General features: G+C 36.2%; 1 protein-coding gene across 10 annotated transcripts in view; it reads left to right on the top strand.

Annotated features, from left to right (window-relative positions):
* SOX6 (SRY-box transcription factor 6) overlaps nucleotides 1–20,452 on the top strand; it is a 379,444-nt gene extending 358,992 nt beyond the window's left edge. For 8 of the 10 annotated variants that reach the window (XM_075502220.1, XM_075502218.1, XM_075502219.1 and 5 more), the window contains 3 exons: nucleotides 2,580–2,813; nucleotides 5,327–5,543; nucleotides 13,508–20,452. In XM_075502220.1, coding sequence (XP_075358335.1) covers nucleotides 2,580–2,813; nucleotides 5,327–5,543; nucleotides 13,508–13,811 — 755 coding nt within the window. In that variant the 3' untranslated portion in view covers nucleotides 13,812–20,452. The remainder of the gene's footprint in view (nucleotides 1–2,579; nucleotides 2,814–5,326; nucleotides 5,544–13,507) is intronic. The other 2 variants (XM_075502215.1, XM_075502216.1) reach the window with 1 other exon arrangement.
* Nucleotides 20,453–20,753: the final 301 nt, after the last annotated feature.

Raw genomic sequence — 20,753 nt, 5'->3', positions numbered from 1 at the left:
AAGAACATCAACTCTTTGGCTGCTTTTTCAAATCCTTCAAGTATGGACTTGCTTAAAGCAGATACAGCCAGAACTTCTTGGCCTTCTTGGGATGGTTGTAATTTATTACTCTAAGTAAGAATTGTTTTCTAATATAACCTTTGTCTGAAAATAGATCATTTATGGTGGGGTTTTTTTTGTTGTTTTTCTTTTTTTTAATTCTATCTACATTATAGCCAGATTAAAAAGCTGGCCTATAATCTTGATACTAGTAAAAGTACTCTTTGCCTGTATTACGATTGAAAGGCCAGGCCAAAATTGTGTTAGAAAGGACTAAAGACAAACTTAGCCATAGTGAATAAGTACCTTTAGGAAACTAAAAGATGGAAAATCATCATACGGATTCAAATATGTCTTCTTTCCTTTGCTATGAGTAGAGTAGCTGAATAACAATGACAACTTTTGCATCAATAATAATTTAATTTTTTTAATTTCTCACCAACTTCCTAATTGCCCACATACTAGTTACAAATTTTATAGTATTATTTTAAAAGATGGAATAACCATTACATCATAGATGTGATTTCTCTCAAATTATATAGCCGTTTGTCTCAATAAATGTTTCAGTGGTGACTTACTATATTTGTAACTTATTATAGTTTCACAATAAATATATCCTCTCTCAAAAGATGCTATCTTTGATATGCACGTTCCAAGCCTTCTCACAACAATGGACAGAGCCTCATTAACCATACACACCCCTAAACTGGTCCTACATGCAGGTCCCTCAGCAAAACTACTGTTCCTTTTTGCAATAAAAAGCTGACTGCAGCTGCAGCCTCCTGTAAATGCTGAACACCTGTAGCATGGTACTTAACTTAGAACAGTATTAAAATAGTTTTGCATCTCACATTTGCCACAAACCTGTCTTCTTTTATGTGCATGCATGTTAGTATACAAATTGCCAAATTGGTGTCAGTTGTAAAGTAATGGCATTGGAGGCATCATAAATTACCATGGTGATCCTCAGGAGAAGACACTGCTGTATACGAATGAGTGTTTTGCTCTCAGGGTAATGTATGTCTTCATCTGGCCCAGTAGTCAGCATATTGCCCTGTGTTGATGGATATAGTCAGCTTGAAACTACACTACATTTCACTGCACAATAAACATGGCTGTCAACACCATATAAAGCAAAATCAATTTATCCTGTATGGTCAGTGCGTTTTAAATGAAATTAATGTACTGTGGACCTGGTGGCAAAAAGGTAGTGTATTAGTTATGCATCCTCTATTTTAGGACTTTTTTCATGTAAATGTATTTCCTATATAGAATCTTTAAAATGGTATACATAACATACAGTGTTTTCACACTGAATTAGGGAACTTAGTTTTTGCACAATTAAAAACTTGTGAGTCAGTCACTGAAATCAGTAAATCTGCAGTGTTTTACTTAAAGAACTAGTCTTATATTATTTGGCAAATAAATCTATGTCGGGAGCTGTAATAGTTACAAAAAAGGCGGCCTATTGCTGTGCTAATTTGTTGTCAAGTACCTTGCTTTTTCAAGGTATTGAATTATATGAACAGTTTGATGAGGCCTAAGACGAAGTATGTCACTCTCCCACTGTAAAGACTTTTTGCCTTTCTTTTATATCTAAGGTATAACTCTAAAAACATACGTTATCATCACCATTGTGAAAGTTTTTCTGGTAAAAGCATGCCTTATCTAGGCTCAGTTATCTCTTTCTCCTGTATTAATTAGTTCTACACCTCATACTCAGCTCTGTAAACTCTAAATCCCCATGAAGCTTTGCTGTTTGTGGTCAAGAAGCAGGGCTGGATGCATTCAAAAAACCGGTTAAGGCTAGCATGTACTAGCACGTACAAGTTGAATCGATGGTGGGTAATGACAGGACACTGGGGTACATTAAAGCAGAGCAGGCATGGAGAAGCTGGAGTGCTTGTCTCCCATTCCGGAAGCTCCAGCATGCTGTGCGTGTACCTGTTGAAGGCAGACACTTTTATCACATATATGTGATCGAGTGCTCCAAGACACATCTAAAATTCAGCTAAAGCACATGCAACTTTAAAATGTTCAGCTCCAAATATAATTGGATCCTTACAACTAGCAGCATGTACCTGGTGTACTATATAATTTATTTTATGAAATGTTTGGCATGTGCTTCACTGCTCAAGCAGCAAAGTCATTGTAAATTACTTGTGTGAACAGGTCTACATCAGTTTGGATTCTCAAGTGTAACTTTTATGTGAGCTTTGTTGAGCATTCAGAACATGTATGCTACGTTAAAGTCTGAAACGGAAACTTTTTCAAATCTCCATACCTTAACCGGAGAGATGCCAGTGCAATTTGTCTCCTCATGCAGATGTTGATGCCTTCAGCTGAGCGAGCCTGAGCAATTACACTGCCATCACTGGACATCCTTTCTCCCTCCGTCTCTCTCTCGCATAGATCTGGCAGCCAAAAGAGAGAGAGAGAAAGAGAATGAGGCTAAAATAAACACAGCACTGAAAGCGCTTGCGTAATCCACGTAATAATGTTTCGCATCCATCTTGTTTCTTCCTGCCCTGACATTACAGGAAGTAAAGCAATGAATGGCTCTGCCGCTAAACTACAGCAGTATTATTGTTGGCCAACAGGAGGTGCCACTGTGGCTGAAGCTCGAGTCTACCGGGATTCGCGGGGCCGAGCCAGTAGCGAACCGCACATCAAACGACCAATGAATGCTTTCATGGTGTGGGCAAAGGATGAGCGTCGAAAAATTCTCCAAGCCTTCCCTGACATGCACAACTCTAACATTAGCAAAATCCTCGGTAAGTGCAAGACGGTGAACAAATCGTGACTGTGACTGAACCAAAACTGCGGGAAGCTTAGAAGGCTCTCTACAGTAGTGGCAATTGGCAGAGGTTAGTTATTTTTGGAGCTGTGGAAAGATGAGGTTATTTATATTGGTGACACAGGCTAGTTACTTCCCTCTTGGATATGCAGCTTCTCTAATTTTAGGATGTATTTTGTTTGGGAGATGTTCACTGAAATTGGAATCACTGAAACTTATACAAATGAAGACTCAAGGAGTTTTTTCATTTTCATTCCCTTCCTTTTCCCTTTCTGCCCCTTCCCTAATGCTTTTCATTTTCAACAGCAGAGTCACAACATGCTTTAAAGACTTAGCAGCATTCAAAAGCCATGTTTTGTGAAACCTGTCGCAAGAGTCTGTCCTGATAAAAGGTCTAATTGCAAGATCCCATTAGAAATCACCTGAACTACAAATCACCTGAATGCAAAATGGTACTTGCTGGAGTAATTACTGGGAAAAAATTAATAAAGTATAAAATCAAAATCAAAGGTTTATGTCAGGCAGTGCAGTGTCAAAGAAAGAAACCTGGCACAGTTCAAAAGGCATGTACATGCATACCTGCTCACATGCAAAATGATGTTTGATTCAGAATGTTACAATGTTCAAAAAGCTAAGGAAGCACTAGCATCATACAATTAAAATATTGCTTAGTTAAGACACCATAGTTAATATTTAATTTGTATAGATTGGGATGATCAGGGAATACACCATGGATTATATTTTGCCACTGTGCAAATAAATTGCCTCATTTTTGAGACATTTTGATTTGCTTTTTAAGACCCCTCCAGAGAATTAGAAACATACGTGAGAATGAGTAGTGAAATGTTAAAACCTATATTTGCTTTCTGAGTCTTTGAAGTGAAAGACAGATTCCAAATGTAACTCGTAATAAATAAAAGTAAAAATCAAGTTTCCGCTGTAATCATTTTATTGTAAACTTTGAGTTCAAATACATTCTTACCAAAGTTTGTTGCATGTTAGTTCAATCAGAGGCAAGAATACATAGAAATAAATGTTACTTTGTCCTAAAACTTCCAAAGTCTTACTTAGTAGTTCTCATATTTTTGTCTACCATATAAGTAATTTATATGAATAGCCTTTCAGTTTTGTATAAAACCTGCACTGTTTCAGTGTTGGCAGCTGTAGGGAATCTATATTATTTGTGTGCATTCTGTGAAAAAAACTATTAGGAGCATAGTAACTGTATTCATTAAAATGTAAACTTCCAGCATAAATATTTCAGAAGTGCCAGCAACTGAGTGCTTGTTAACCATGGAATTAACCTGTCAGTATCTGCTCTGCCACAAATAAGTCTATGTCCATATAATATCTGTGCAACTTTTCCAGGACAATGAGAAAGGAGACTGAAATATTAGAACTGACACAGAGTATTGCTGGCTACGGATAATATTTATACAACTTTTCCATTTGTTGATGTATGAAAAATCTTGGTAAAAGAATAGCTTCCACCCACGTTTACCACAGCTGTAATCGTTTTATTCATCTAAAAGACATGAAAAAGCTATTTTCTGCATTTCTTATCCCCTGGAAAAAAAAAAATCCCTTCTCTATTCAAGTGTTTAGATAGCTCCTTATAAACAATACAAGAGATCTGAATACTTTTTCCTCTTCCTGTGTACACTGCGTTAATTTTTTAACTTTTTTATTGGTCCAGCTTTCAATGAGAGTTTACAGTACCTGAAGTGGTGTATATAATTACAATGTGCTTTCTGTTTTTCTTATTTTTTAAATATAAGTTTGTTAATTGTAACTTTCTCAGTGCAGTTCTGTGCATTTATTACATCTGGCCAGAAGATAATATGCATAATAGGATTTAAAATATGGTAAGGTGCCAATATTATGCCAAGCTTATATCAGAAGATTAGTAAATGTAAGACACCCAGACAGCAGGGGATTTTTCATAATTTTGTTGAATCTGTAAGGTTTTGATAATTTTTTCCTGCTACATAGCAAGGTATTAATATCTGTTAGTAGGAGTGTATAAACCAAATCCTCATAAAACTATCAAAGAAGCATGTATCCCTAGGCAATGTGTTAAGCTTTTAACAGTAAAAGTATGGTTGTAGACCTTACTTAACCATAATACGGTGTGTGGTATTACAAAGGTATAGAATTATTCACAGATTAATGCTCATATTGTAAAAAATTAAGTAGTCTGTTTTGCAGCATGAGGCTGAGATTTTGCGAAGTAACTATTGATTTTAAGTGCACCTATTTAATAGAGATTTACATATGTTTGGTCTGCAGCAATATCTGAAAGTCAAGGTTCTTTTAAGGTGTCTCAGGTTATGCATCCCAATATATGTGCTGGCTGATGTAAATTCAAATCAGTTTATTTAATTAACTTATTTAAAATCTGTTTATTATGGCAAGAAGGCATGTTGAAATGTGTATGCGTAAAGCTCAACCTGCTTTACTTGAGCAGTCACTGATGTTTTGTGTTAATAGGATCTCGCTGGAAGTCCATGTCAAATCAAGAGAAACAACCTTATTATGAAGAGCAGGCACGGCTAAGTAAAATCCACCTAGAAAAGTATCCTAATTACAAATACAAACCTCGACCAAAACGTACCTGCATTGTTGATGGAAAGAAATTGCGTATTGGTGAATACAAACAACTGATGAGGTCTCGAAGACAGGAGATGAGGCAGTTTTTTACCGTAGGGTAAGTACTATTGTTGTAATTGTTTTCAAAGACAGAGCATACTGTTTGAAAACAAATAGACTTATCTGTTTAAGTCACTGACTAATGTCATTTAGAAGGTAAGGATTTGAACCTGTAAAACCTTATTAAAAACATAAGATATATCATGGTACATGGAGCTATCAGCTTCCCACTGAATGCTGATTATGAGACTGACTGTGGAATTCTTTAAAGTCAAAAGAAGTTGTTTCCCGTTAGTCTGAAAGGTTTGAATCATATCTTTTGTGAGTTATTAGTAAGCTAATCCATTCTGGGTTAGTAATGACTCCAGGATCATTTCCTAAATTAAGACAAGAACAAAGAGAAAAACACAACAGTTTATTCCAGTATAGAATAAGGAGTCAGGAGAGGGGGGGAAAAGGGAAAAGGGACAGGAGTAATAGCAGTTACATTAGGAACACATATGAATGAATAATATAATAGCATGACGCTATTAGGAATTTTATTACATATAGAACTGTGGAAAAAATATTTAAAAAAAAAAAAGGTTTAGGAAGAGTCTTTCAAGTAGTGCATAGATAGACTGGGCAGATTTACAACTTGGAATATATGGCTCAAAAAGATCCTGGCACAGTTCTAAAAACATTGTGTATTTTTTTAACAGTATTTCCTCTAGTCTTCAGCAGAGAAAGCAGCACTATGAAAGATCTACAGGCTAAAGATAACAAAAGTCCAGTGAAACAACTGCACCATAACTGATTTCTCTCTCCTGGTTTTTTATGAATTAATCTGTGATGCTCAGTGCTCTAACACAATGTTTCTGGTGGTTTACAAAGAGTCTAAAAGCTATCTCCAGTGCCAGCCTTTCCAAATTCACAATGTTCTGCTCCTTTCTCTAATCACAATAGTCTCCTTTTGTTGGGTACTTCACTACCAGATAATTGACCTTGACGTCAATTATGTGCCCTCATTTTTGGCTTGGGATGCAGAACTCCTGTTGCAGTCAATTATTTTGTGGTACAGCCTGCAACAATGTGGGCTCTTTCTTCAATCAGTAAATAGAAGTGTTTCTGATATCTTGAAATAACCTTCCAGTCTATAGTTTTGACATTGTTTTTTATTCTTCACTCTAAGGGAAATTGTTTACTAATAGGCTTCCATCAAAATTGTACATAGAACTCTAAATAGAAATCTGAATTTGTACAGCACATCACAAATTATACTCAGATTGAGGGAATGAAACTCTAGTTTATGTCTTCCAAAGCAGATTGACAGACCAAATCACATCTAGACAAAAAATGCAAAAGAAATGCCAAAACAGCAGTCTGAACAATTTGAGAATTGTTTGCTAATTCAAAACAGTATTAAGCAGTAGCATTTTACCCATTGGAAGTGGTGGCTAAATATGGAGATGAATATGGAGGACGGATTTATGAAACGTCTAAAAGTGCCTACTTAAAGAGTGATATTGTGATTTGAAAAAAATATAATCAAAACTATTCAAAATTAAACTGCTGGTGCAACCTAAATGTAACACCTTTCTCATATATCAAACAGTATGATCACAAAGACCATGAGAATGTCATCACTTTCTTGAAAGGATTGGTTCTAATTCATTTTTATGCTAAGTCCACTTCACACTGCTCTATCTATGTTGAGAAGAAGCTTTAAAGCAAGAGTGAATTACCTTTGTGCACTTATATAATGATGCAGTGGACTTTAACAGAAACAATGACTTTTAGTTATGCAAGTGATGAAAAAGGAGGTATGAAGTCTAATGGATGCATTCAATAAAGGTGAAATGAGATCCATGTTGCAGCTCAATATGAATATAAATTTTGATACTGAGGACACACGGGCTGTGATTTTAAAAAATTATTTCATGCTTTTCTGTGACTTCCCACTGTTGCCCCAAATTCCCTTTTTCCCTAAATAAAAAATTAAAACAAAATTATTGGAAGAGACCAAGCAAAAAAGGTGAAAAAACAGACCAGGTCAGCTTTTTTGAACTGAAGCATAAAGCATGGCATCATTTATTTCAGCAGAATAGTTTACTGAGTAATGAAAAGCAACATTTCATCCAAATCAGATTATAATTAAGTGAAACACAGTAATTGAGCCCATCAACTTCTTAAACTTACTCTTCCTTGTGTTTAACATAAATATCACATAAAGCATCAGCTGGAACAGTTTTCCTAACTGACCTCGTACACCCATCATTTTTTCACTGTTTTTATGGAACAAACAGCATAAACCATCCTTCAGAGCTGTAGACGTGGGAGTTGAGATGCAGTTTCCTTTTCAGAATGAAATAGGAGACAAATGTGTTTTTTAGGATTGAATATACTCTATGTTTACAGTAAATATTTCAGTGTAAGCTAGAGAACAAAAGTACAAAATAGACTCCAATGAAATGTGCCAAGTGCTTCATACTGCTTGAAGTCTTGCTGGTTTTTATTTTTTTTTTAAAGAACATACCAATTAAGTTGGGAATGGGTATGCCAAAATGGCAAAAAATTACCATCACGGAATAAAAAGATAAATAGGAGATGTGTGAAGAGAAAGATAGACCTTCAAAACAGGTGGCTAGAGGAAAGTACAAATAGCAAGAAAAATTATATTCTTTCATATTTGTGTTTGGTATTCTCTTATACCAAATCTACATTTATGGCTTAAGCAATCCAGTAAGGGCTAGTTCCCATCAGATCCCCTTGGGTGAGCCTTTGGCTAGCATAGAATAATCCTGCCATCTGTACAACTAAAACACCCCCCACCACAAACACAGAAAGAGTTTTACACTGCTTGAACTTTTAAGATTCAAAAAGCTCATACCGCTTACTTCAGTGAGCCGCATTCTTTGATAAACATTGGTAAGATGCACAGAAGTTGTTTAGAGAATCTCAATATACAAACTAGCCAGGCCTTAATATAAAATAGAGAAATAAGCTAGTGGATGGCCAGGTTCTGTTCTGATTTTTGAAGAAAAGCTTCCAAAGAATTGGATGAGAGTGAAGATTTCTTGGAATAAATTGGGCAGGAAATTCATGTTTTGAGATAAATGTTATATATGTGATAGACCAGAACAAAAATCTAGGAACTGGCAAGTATTTTAAAGAACAGAGTGGAACTTAAAATGTGCGTGGGCCTTCTATTGTATCCCTACATGAATGAATCTTGTTCCAAATGAAGCAGATAATATACAGAAATAATTCATGTTTAATGCAGAGTATATTAAAATTTTGCTGGTTTTAATCTAGTGGAAGCTGAATCTGAAGCCAGCTGTGTCTTTAAAATAATTGAGTTATTTTTAATAATAAAATTATTAATGGGAAGCTGTGAATGATAACTTCAGCGTAAGTTAATCCCTGAACAGACTTCAAGAGATTTACAATTTATCTTCAATAGTACTTTTTTGTAATGCATAAGTAAATGTGAACTAACAAATGGATCATATATAAACCATAAATTCAGACATTTTAAGAGTCTGTCTTTTGTTGCCTTGTCTTACAAAAATAATTCAATTCTCAGTCACTTTTACAGTCTAATACACTCTAAATACAAGTATATGATATATACATTTCTCTGCAAAATTATGTAAGCAGTAACTTTTTTTTGTGTTTTACCAGTGTAAGATGTTTAGAATAAAGCCTTTATAGTGTTTATAACTACTGTACACACATAGTCTGAATGTTACTAGACTATGGTTTTGAATAAGGCTGTAATATTATACTCCTGTAGCTTGAACTTAAGTAAGTACACAATGGGTGCTTTTGTGAGATTTACTGTTATTTCATTCCTTATGGGAATGTAAGTTTCAGGGGTGTGTAGCGTATAAGCATTTTCCTTAATGCAATCGATTTTGCTTCAGTCATTTAAAGAGCTGTCAGAAAATAGTTGGGAAGGGATCAGAAAACAATGGTAATTTGCCAATTTAAATGTTTAGCTAGTTTTGAAAAAGTCAAAAGTGGAACATTCTCCAGGAAAATCCTAAGAATATTAATGCCACAAACTTGTGAGCAGGTCAATTGGTCTAAGAATTTTCATGTTACCTCCTTTTTTATATTTACCTAACTATTTCGGGCCAAATCTTTGGCCCCAGACCGGACAGACATGTTAGCAATGCTGGCAGAGCAGAGAGGCAAGCGACCTGTAGTAATTGGCCACATAAGGATTTCTTTGGCAAAGAGGGGATGGTGGAGACAGGAGTGGTTTGAAGCCAGGGTACGCAGCCATGCGTCACCGTTCCTCACAGATCTGAAGAGATAGGAAGATTAATGTTGGGTTCTGGAAATCTTAACCAGGCAGAAAACATCCTTGCTTTAACCATGTGCAACTGAGCTGAATTGTAACCTGTAGCTTGCAGTAAAGTATGTTTTTATCTCCTGACTCGAAGGTCCTACGATAGGCAAAACTGTAGCGAGATACAAGGATTAAACGTGGAATTTAATGTTATAAAAAATACCACTAACATGAATGCCTTTAAGGACTACAAATGAAAGAAAACATAATGGCCAGAGTCATAGGTTAGAAACTCCAACTCTTCTTTTCAGGAAGAGTAGTTAGAATTTAAATAAATGCTCTGATTTCTTCCTCCCTCCCTATCCTATAAAATTTAATTACTTAGAAAATGGTAGCACTCATCTCCAGTAACATATGCCATCCATATAGTTTGTGATATCTTAAAATAAGGCTTTCTGGGATGTAATGCAGCAACTTGAGCAGAATTTACAGTGACAACCTGATCAGCTCTAAATAATACCAGGGCTCAAGTGAGAGGTAGGTGTCCAGTTACTGGGGGCATGTGGGTACCAATGCTTCAGTGCTAGTAAATTTTTGCTAGCAAATGGGTAGCAGTTTAAGACACTTCCCATTTAGGTAGTACAGTTACCACATGTTTACAGTTCCATGGTGAGATACAGGTAATTTAAAGCTCACGGTTATTACACACCCAGCAGCAGGCATGCACACCATGTCTGATTTTTGTTTAACATGTAAAAAAGAACTGCATTTATGAATGACAAATTCAGTAAGCCTTTAACTTTCCTGTTACACTGATCAAGTTCTTTACCAGTTAGAGTCATTCTATAGTTTGCCATGCATGTGGTGCATTCTCAGGTAAAAGGTATCTCTGTAAATTCTGCTTCATTATGCTCAGACGACCTACTCTCTACTTTGAAATGGGTGGTACTTGGACAAATATACCCTGTCCCATTGAAAACTGGGTATGCAAAAGAGTTTTGCTGTCTTGATAAGCATTTGAAAGAATGTCTGAATTTCTTAACTTAGTCTGTCCTTTAGGGCTTAACACTGACAACCATCATTTTCTCAAGACACCTCACAGCCTTGTCCTAAACAGATATTTTTCCTTCTTGCTGCTTATAAAAAAGCAATTTGCTTCTAAAAAAATGCAAACTTTTTTGGGGGGAGGGTCAGGGGTGGATATTAGGGTTCTGATCCTTAGTGTCATCTATAACACAAGAGCAGCTTGCACTCAATCATTCTTTGAGTATATTCTACAACTCTTATTAGAAGAGTTGTAAAAACAACTTTTCTCAAAACACCTTTTGGCATTAATATTGTGGTGTTCTTTGATGAACGATTGGGGATGTTTTGTTTTGTGAATTTTTATATTCTAACAAATATCGGAAAAAGATTAGTACCAGCAGTTGTTAGATGGGCAGATCAGAGAGAATGAAGTGTGTATGGCCTGGTGACAGCTATGTAGAATTTTGCTGTGACCATGTGTGGGTTTCTTTTCCTTTGCTTTGTGGAAACAGTCATTAATGTGAACATTTTCTGTGTCTAAAAGTTGTGGAGGAGGTACATGTGGGTTTTTAACAGTAATAGTTTATACTCCTGACAACATGCAATCCTGAAACAGAAATGTTCCCATGTGAGGTAGGTGTTCAATTTTATGGGTAAAGTATTGAAAGATGTTTGCAGAAAATCACTTGCAAGCAAATACATTGGTTGAAAATTGTTTTCACAGAACATTTATCAGACCATTTAAAAAGTGAAAATTTAGTGAAAAATCCCTAGCTGTTTGTAAATCATCTGCAAATCATCATTCGCAAACAGGAGTATAATGACTGTGTCAAATGAATTACTGCGATGTTTTTGCTCGCAAATGGGTAGCAATTTTTGACTAGCCAGGTGTACCATACTTACACAACAGATGTTTGAATTTCTCAAGCTGTGCAGAGGCTTTAAGAGTCAAGCTAGCAGCGCCAGCAATGACAGTACTACATGCTATTTTAATATTATCTTACACAGAGTGTTCATGATTTGACTATCTGTATTGGTTCCCAAACTTGAAGGACTCTGGTTTCCCAGTAACTCTGTAGTGTGATATTTATCAAAATTAGAGTTTGATCAATGAACAATAAAGACTCAACATTTAGGGTCTTGTAAATAAGCTTGACATTATTTTGTGTATTGATTTAGCCAATGATTAAGGATTTGTGAGAGACTGGTTTATGGAATGTCCTTTTGAATTTTAGCATAGAATGACACAGTGGTCAAGAAGTTACAGATTCGTTAGACCATTCAAATGCACCTGACACTGTTTCTCCTGCTAACATTACATAATAGTTCTCTAATACTTGGTCAATATTGCTCTAAAGAAGGTTGGGAATACATTGAAATATATGATTCTTTAAACAGATTATGCAAATAGGCATGTATGTTCAATAACTAGTCAATACCAAAACAGCATCTTCCAGGGCACTTAGGTATTTCTGATACTGCAGTATATTCATTCAGTGTTACATCTAAAGTACGATGGAGATTCTCTTCCTTCAGACAAGTTGCATCCCTTCTTTTTCTCTTAGCTTTACTAAAGGTAATGATCCAGAAATAATGAGAATATTTGTATGAGTATTTTCATATAGAAAGTATGTTATTAGTTAATTAACCCAAATGTAAGAAGTAGATTTAATTAATTTGTAGCCAGTAAGGGCTTGACCATGGAATGGGTTCAGCAACCTGACCTTTACTTAGCAAAGCATTTGAATATACATACATCACTGTAAGAAGAGACATTGCATCGCTTAGTACAACTATGTACATGCTTACAGTAAAGCTTGTGTTGAATTGCTTGACTGGCAGTGATATAAGCCTATTTTAGTCGAAGTGGGGTATTGCTCCAGTATACTTAAAATCACACACATGAAAAAGACAACATTACATAGCGCAAAATTAGATATCAGAAGGTAACATATGTCAAAAGCAGAGGTAGCGCACCCTTAATTGAGTCTTCCCGTGTATTTGCATTGTCAAAATAAATCAGATCTGACATTGGGTCCTCAGGAGGAAGTCTTAAGTTCTGTAGACTGTCCGTTACCATAGAAAAAAGAACATTTGTTCTTTTTTTTAAAGTACTTTGCTTCAAAAACTCAGTCTTACACATTAAATCCTGATGAACAAATGGCATTCTGATCATGGATTTAAATAAAAATCAACAGCCAGCAATAAAATATCAAAAGTATTTCTAAGTGACGTAGGAGTCTACCTAGCACTTAAGTAGTAAATTACATACTTACAATTAGATAAGGTTACTTAGTCATCTGTCTGCCATTTTCAGTACTTACAGGTAATCTTGAGGTCCCCTCATTTACAGAAGCTCTTGCCAGGAGTTTGGAGGGTTTAGATTTTGGATACGTGATGTCTACAGTAGCAGGTAGGCATCATGCGGGTGCCTGAAGCCTTTTGATGATCTCTGTCCAAGTGCTAGTTTGCAGTATAGTTTAAACAAACACATAAAATACATAAAAGGATCAACGTCTGGTAGGTAGTAAACAGGTTACTCTTCGGTTGTCCTTGGAGGGAGCTAAGATGAACCAATACCGTACGGGACAGGATTGTGAACCCCAGAGGAATGCATGCAGCCTTTCTAGGAAACCACTCGCTTTTCTTTCATTTGGACTTGCAGATCTTCCCTCCTCTGAACACAGGAAATCACTTTCCTCTCTTGTTTTTCCTTCCAGACAACAGCCTCAAATTCCAATCACCACGGGAACGGGGGTTGTCTATCCTGGTGCTATTACCATGGCGACTACCACGCCATCACCTCAGATGACATCAGATTGCTCAAGCACCTCTGCCAGCCCTGAGCCCAGCATCCCCGTCATTCAGAGCACTTATGGTATGAAGACGGACAGCGGAAGCCTTGCTGGAAATGAAATGATAAATGGAGAGGATGAAATAGAAATGTACGAGGACTATGAGGATGATCCCAAATCAGACTATAGTAGTGAAAACGAAGCCCATGAGGCAGTCAGTGCCAACTGAGGAGTGTTCACAGAATTAAAGTACTCAGACTCACTTGGGTTTTTTTGGGGTTTTTTTGAACAAAAGTTCTTAAAGAGCCTGCATGCATGTGTGGCTCCTACAGTTACATCAGCAGAATGGTCTTAAATGTTTCTTAACGTGTGAGACAGATTGTTTCCCTAATTTTTCATGAACTTGGGTTTTTTGTTTTTGTTTTGTTTTGTTTTTTTAATTTAGATGAAGACATATATTAAATATCAGACATCAGGACTTGAAAACTTATATGAATCAATAGCTGTCTTACAAGTCTTACCTTTTGTCTTTTTCCTTTTGGATGCTGATAAAGGTTTAAGTTACTGTTTTAGATGGGGGTTATACATTCTCACTCAGGTATGCTGTGCCAGCCTACAGGTTGTGAATGTGTTTTTATTCTGGATTATTTTAGAAAACAAAAACTGCAGATTTCATATTGTGAAACAGAACAAGTCCGCAAGTGTGCACATCTGTGCATCATAGCTCGTCTTTAAAAAATAGTCTCTGAATTCCATTTTTTTCCATATGTATAGCTGAACTTCTGATGTGCCAAACTTTTCATAACTTTTGAATCTTAAAATTTAAAAAAAAAGTCTTAAAGGAGACACTGTAAAGTCTTAGACAATCCTTTGGCATCTTAAAAAAATTATATATAAAACCTAATTTTTTCCAGAATATGGTAAAGTACTCAGGAATCTGGAGACAGGATATTCTTAAGTAGTGAACATGGTTGCCATAGTGCATGTGCCCAATTGCTTTTGCCTCTTGATGTGCCATTAGTGTGGAATTTTAAGTAAGCACAAAAGAGCGATCACCAGCTATGGACGGGCCTGTCTTAGCAGTGTGAGGCCACCTCTGATTACATTCTCTACCCCTTTGCTTTTAACCCTTGCATTCAGTCTTAACACATTTTCTCTTAAATAATTTATTCATTCCAGAATGTCAAGGGTCCAAATACTTAATATTTATTTTTAAAAGTACTGTTGGTGGCATTACACTTACAATTCCTTATTGATATTTTAAAGAGCCCCTTCTTTCTCCTCCCCTAAATTACACAAGTATATGAAAATAAAAGTGCACCTGCTACTAAAATGAACATGACATTTATGAATGAGAAATTCAGTTGTTCCTGTAACACTGTATGTTCAAGGAGCACTTGTTAACACTCTGCTATATGTAATGCAAAATAAAGTGAGTACTTTTATATGTACATACAGTACAAATATTTCTAAAATACTGTGTTTATAGTTATAAACCTCTATACTTAGACAGCAAAGGCAGATGTGAAATCCAAACTGCATGTAGAGTCAACCATGATGAATTTTTAGGGCCTGTAGAATCCTGCAGTGAATCATGGCTCTGTACATCATGTTCCTGTTGTCACCTGAAGGAACTGTTTGCTACCTTAAGTATGTATGCAGTGATTTATATGTGAGACTGATAGTGGGGGAGGGAAGGCCACACAAATACCTGACTTGCAAAGCTAGGAAAATGGTGCATCAAAAATATTTCTTGAATATTAGTCATGTGGGAGTGTGAGCCAGATCTTGATAAATGCTTGTCAAGTGCTTTGGGATCTTGGGATGTAAGGTGCTACAGAAACTAAAGTTTTTATTTGTATTAATACTAGAAACAATGCAATTGCTAGAGCAAATTCTGGGAAATATATGAGAGAGAGACATTCAAAGATTGCGAATTTATTAAATTTCAGAGACAGAGAAGAAATTGCCTTTATTTTTTTCCCTCACACTCCACTCCTGTTCACAAATACATCACTGTATATATATGCAGATCCAACGGGCCTGATGAATACGTGCGCTGAAGCTCCTTAACTCCCTCAGCTTTTATTTTGAATTGGATATGTTCAGCACATTGGTGATAAATTCAGACTTGGGCTGAGAGGTATGAGTGGGCCTAGAGCAGCTCCTCTTGAAGTCTGTGGGAATCTTCCCACAGAGCTGAACCGGCTTTGTTTAGGGCCCAGACAATGAAAGAAGTATAGTGTTAATGCTGGCTATCCTCGTGCTATCATCCTATCTTGCAGAAACGCATGTGAGGTGCAATGACAAGATGCTGTATCAGGAGCAGTCATTTTCCTCATAGCCCCGCTAATACCTGTTTGAGCAGAGATAGCCATTGTTGCCACTGTAGGAATCATTTAAATGTGCGAGAACAACCCCCAAGACAAAGAGCATTGTTCAATTTACAGGACAATTTATAAAGATAATGGCATAGAAACACAATGGTCAAATTTCTCTGACCATTTTGTAATTTGGAACAAAATGCTATATTTTTAATATTTATTTAAATGTGTTCTGAGTCCATGTCTAATAAGCAATAAATTGGTCTAGCCAAGACTTTAAAGGCATATGCTGTGTCATTAGCTGGTGAGCGCCCTCTTTAAGCTGGCTAAGGTACTGATAGAAAGTGTTTTTTGTTCTTATAATTGCTTGGGAATTTGAACTGTTTTTAAAACATTCAGCTCAGATTGGGGGGAGGATACCATTATTTCCTAAAAAAATGACTATTTATTAATGTCTTACATAATTCTCCAGTTGGAAGTATCTCTCCCTCCCCCCATGTGACTTTCTTTCTCTCTTGCTCTCTTTTTTTCTGGTTTTGTTGCATAGGTAGAATGCAGTATTGCTAGCATTGTATTTTATGTAATTATTTTTTTGCACAAAGGCAAACATTTAGATTAGTTGGTTAATTTTTTTAAATTTTATGACCATGCCAAAATAATATTCTGCAGGCTTGTGGAGAACAAAGGACTGTTCTTTAGGACTGAAACTTGATTTTGCTTGTAGTACAAAAAAACACACACTCACAGATGTTGTTTCGTAAGTGTTATAAGCACTGGATATAAATGGTATTTTTTATCACTTCTGACTAATGTGAAACTGTTGTACGAAAACTACATGAACAAAAGTCATCTGTTTCGACTCGTGTGGGCCTGCCTCACAGTTGCCGGATTTGAGTCATTTTTATGTCTTGTTATTTCATTTATTTATGCAAAATACATGTATGTATGAACACTTTGTTTTAGCTCCAGCCCTGCCTCAATGCTGATGCTCTGTATGTTAAAGCCACATTCTTGAAAATGACTGGCTGTTCAGGAATCGCCAGCTGGTAAAAATTGCATTTATTGGCTGGGGGAGTGGGAGGAACATATTTGAATCTGAATTGTGCATATGAGCATTTTATTCTATTTATTAGCCGACATTGGCTCTAAAATGTCAGTAGAAATCAAGGAAGGACAATCATAAGGATAAAACCCAACATTTTTACTTTATTAATCGGAGCTCAAAACAAAGTTTTTGATGAATTTACCATCTCATTTTAGAATTTTTTTAAATTGTGTAAATATAACATAGGAAATAGAATTTTATTTTTTGTTCATGGATACTTAGTGAAGTATAAGTTATGTATTTACTTTTGTTCTATATCAGTGTATGTTGGTCCATATTAAATGCTGACAAGTCACTGTACCTCATGTAGATGCTGAATTTACACCCGCAGTGTGAGCGCAGTATTGTGGACCTGTAGCTGGGACAGCAAGATGCCTCACTTGTGCTCTCACTGATTTTTAATAGCATATTCCACAAACACAGAATACTTTCTTCTTTTTTAGAAAGTTGATACATTAAACATACCAAATTTCTGATACATTTGATAGGAAACACAGTTAGTCTTCTGAATCCAAGTAAAACTGATGACATATTTTACTTCTTAACACGAATGGCATTTGGAAGTCAAAAGCATATCCCTGGAAAGATTATCATGACTAAGAAGGCCCTTGCAAGGCAGTCGAGACTTAATAATATCAAACCTTTATTTTCTACATTAATTAAATCACATTATTATCATATTAGGCTATAATACCAGGGGAAATTGTTCACACAATACACAAAAAGGACTTGTGGAATTGCTTTTTAAGCGTAGTGTTTGAGCCCCCCCTTAACAACTCTGAAAAAAAAATAACAACTCCATTCAGGTAATGCACAAATATAGTAATACTATTTTCTCTGTGAACAGACAGTTTATTTAATTAACAGATACAATATATTTTCTTTTTGGAAAATTATAAAATACGTATTTTCAAGAGAAGAACACTCCCGAAACAGTCTGATACCAGCTAGAATAGTCCACTTCATATTTCATAAAAATGGAAGATAAAAGTCTTAATGGAAACAGAACTGCTTTCCAGGGTTCAGGTTTACATGGAGAAATGACTCTGACGAAGTGGCCCACTTCTGGTCTGCCTGTACGTTTGGGCATCACCATATAGCTTGCGAAACCGCCTGCTGAAAATACATGGGATCACAATGTGCTCCTAAATCAGTGTACTCAGGTGCAGCATGAGGCAGGGGGAGGGCAAAAGATGGGATTGCTCTGGGATGGGAATGCAAAACAAACAGCAGTATTAGTCACAACAAATATGATACCCTGTGCAAAGTGTACGGCAGTCAGCTGTGGGCAGTTCCTGCTTTGAGTACAAACACAACCACCTCCCAATGCAATCTAAAACATAGTTCTCTCTCTGGGTTGGCTTTCTGGTTTTGTTTTTTGGTCATATCAAAGGCATGGCATTTCAAAATCATTTCCGAGCAAAACATACTACAAGATTAACATCCCGATCCTCCCCCAGCAAAACACTTATCTACCTGCTTAATTTAAGCAAGTTGGTACTTCCATGGCGGTCATGAGGACCAGTAAAGCGTTGGTGTTAAGCGGGGCAAACTTTGCTGAGCCAGGGCCACAGTGTGAACAACTGCACTGGAGATGCAGCCAGCAGAATGTATGATAGAGTTCTTCATGTTTTTATGAGAAGTTAATGAATGGGCTTGGACCCTTGGTGTTTTGCATGCTTTTTTAAGATTCAAGTTGGCACTTAAGCATGTTCTTTTTAAAGAATAATACTATATGACCTCGTTTGATCTTTTACAAAACACTTACTCTTTTTCCTTTAAAAAAAACTTCCCCCAAACCTTTTTTTTTTATATAACCCATTAATATCTGTGATTTTCCTCAGATCAAACTACATTTTTGATATACTGTAATGTCCTGCTACAGAAGGAAAAAAAAAAGTATATGCAAATATATTTCATTTTAATCCATCGCCCTTTTTTAACTACCAGATTTGTTGGAAATGGTGACAAAGAAGTATTCTGAGATTTCACACGCTGGGTAAAAAGGGGGTGGGGTGGGGTGAACTGGGCTAAAGGAAAACTTATCAAATTGGTATTTATGGCAATATGAAAGCTATAAAGCAACTTAGTGACATGGCTTGCTTTGTAATTTCCGCTTTCTAAAAACCACAAGTGAGGTCCTTGGTGCTCTTGGAGTATGGGGAATGTGCAAATATTTAACTGTTTGTATGCTGCACATTGCAGACCTGCTAGTGTGCATTCTCCGTTTGTCTTCCTTTGTCATTTGTTTTGCTTTCTAGAAAGCAACGTTTTTTTTCTTGTACCCTTCTTCAGCTTGTAGCAAACTAGAATGCTTAGCATTTATGTTCATTCATTATTGTATTTCCCATGTAAAAATTTTTTTATTACATTAAGACAAGCTTATAAGCTGTTACTACATAACTTATCTTACTGTAACTCTTATTTCCTGACATTGTAATTTGTTTGTGATGTATATTGTGAGATTGTACTCTATGTTAATTTAATCAGCACAATTCACTGACATGCTGGACTGACATGCTAGCTGCTGTTTCAAATTGTAAAGTTTGTGTAGAGCTGTTGGGACAACTGAGACTCTTGTCAAGGTACTATGCTTTGATTCCTATAGCAACACTGTGGGTGCAGCTCTTAATGGCGAGGGCTGCTCGTTGGACACCCACTGGCTAACTTAATGGGCAGGTTTTCTTTGTAGAAATTCTATATACAATGCAGGTACCTACCTGGGCCCATGGCCGGTAATTATTTGGGCGTTTAGAGGAAAAACTAGTGTCTATTGCTGCTTTGAATATGTTTTAAAGTCTGAAAATGTAAATAGTTTATCAAAAAAATCTTGTACAGTCCAGTGTAAAGTTTTTAAATGAACTTAAAGGTTGCCATCACATCTCACACTCTCCTCTTGATACAGTATAAAAAAAAGAAAAAAGTTTGCTAAGGATACTGATTTAAAAAAAAAATCTGTTCTCAATTTAAAAAAGAGAATAGTTATTCTTAGCTCTGCTTCATTGCATAAACAGACTTCTTGGATTTTGTTGTGCAGTATTGACGTGAGGTAAATTAAATATTAAATAATCTTTCAGTGGTACTTTTAAGAGTCTTCTCCTCCTCTGCCTCAGTTACTAATGGAAAAGACAAAATTGAAAGACACTGTCCATATACAGTATGTTCTGGTGTGCGTTGGCACCTTACCTACATGTTTCGGGTGGGGGGATTTTTTTTTTTTTTTTTGCACAAGGTGCTTTCCTGATATGTTAAACATGTCATCCTTGGGTGATACAGTATATGCCATGACAGGGGTTTAGACCCCTCAGGGGAGTGTCTATAAGACTGCCTATTTATGCTCATTTACCTCAAGACTGTCCTCTCTACCCTTAATCTATTCACCATCACTCCATCTTTTGTACTGCTGTTGACACTTACAAATTAAAGATAAATTTTGTTTTATGAGATGTGTGTGTGACTTATTCTATGCATCCCTTATTAGTCCTTTGAAGTTAGCATTAAAGATTGACCATGATGAGCTGATGGACAGGAAGATGCAACTAGGACTGTTCAGCTGGCCTCCTTTAAATTTAGCTACTGAATCTTCCAGCTCTTAGGTTTTCCCCATGCCTTTCCATTCTACAAAGGCATTTATCAGCCTCTGAAATCCATTAACACCATATGCTGTAAAAGACATGCATGATAACCAACCTAATTTGATAATATTCACTGGGTACCGTCAATTTTGTAAGCAGGAAGTGCT

This window comes from Mycteria americana, chromosome 5, assembly GCF_035582795.1.
Source record: "Mycteria americana isolate JAX WOST 10 ecotype Jacksonville Zoo and Gardens chromosome 5, USCA_MyAme_1.0, whole genome shotgun sequence".
In the NCBI taxonomy this organism is placed as follows: Eukaryota; Metazoa; Chordata; class Aves; order Ciconiiformes; family Ciconiidae; genus Mycteria; species Mycteria americana.
The sequence above is the reverse complement of the archived record's forward strand: the minus strand, read 5'-3'. Positions and strand labels throughout refer to the sequence as shown.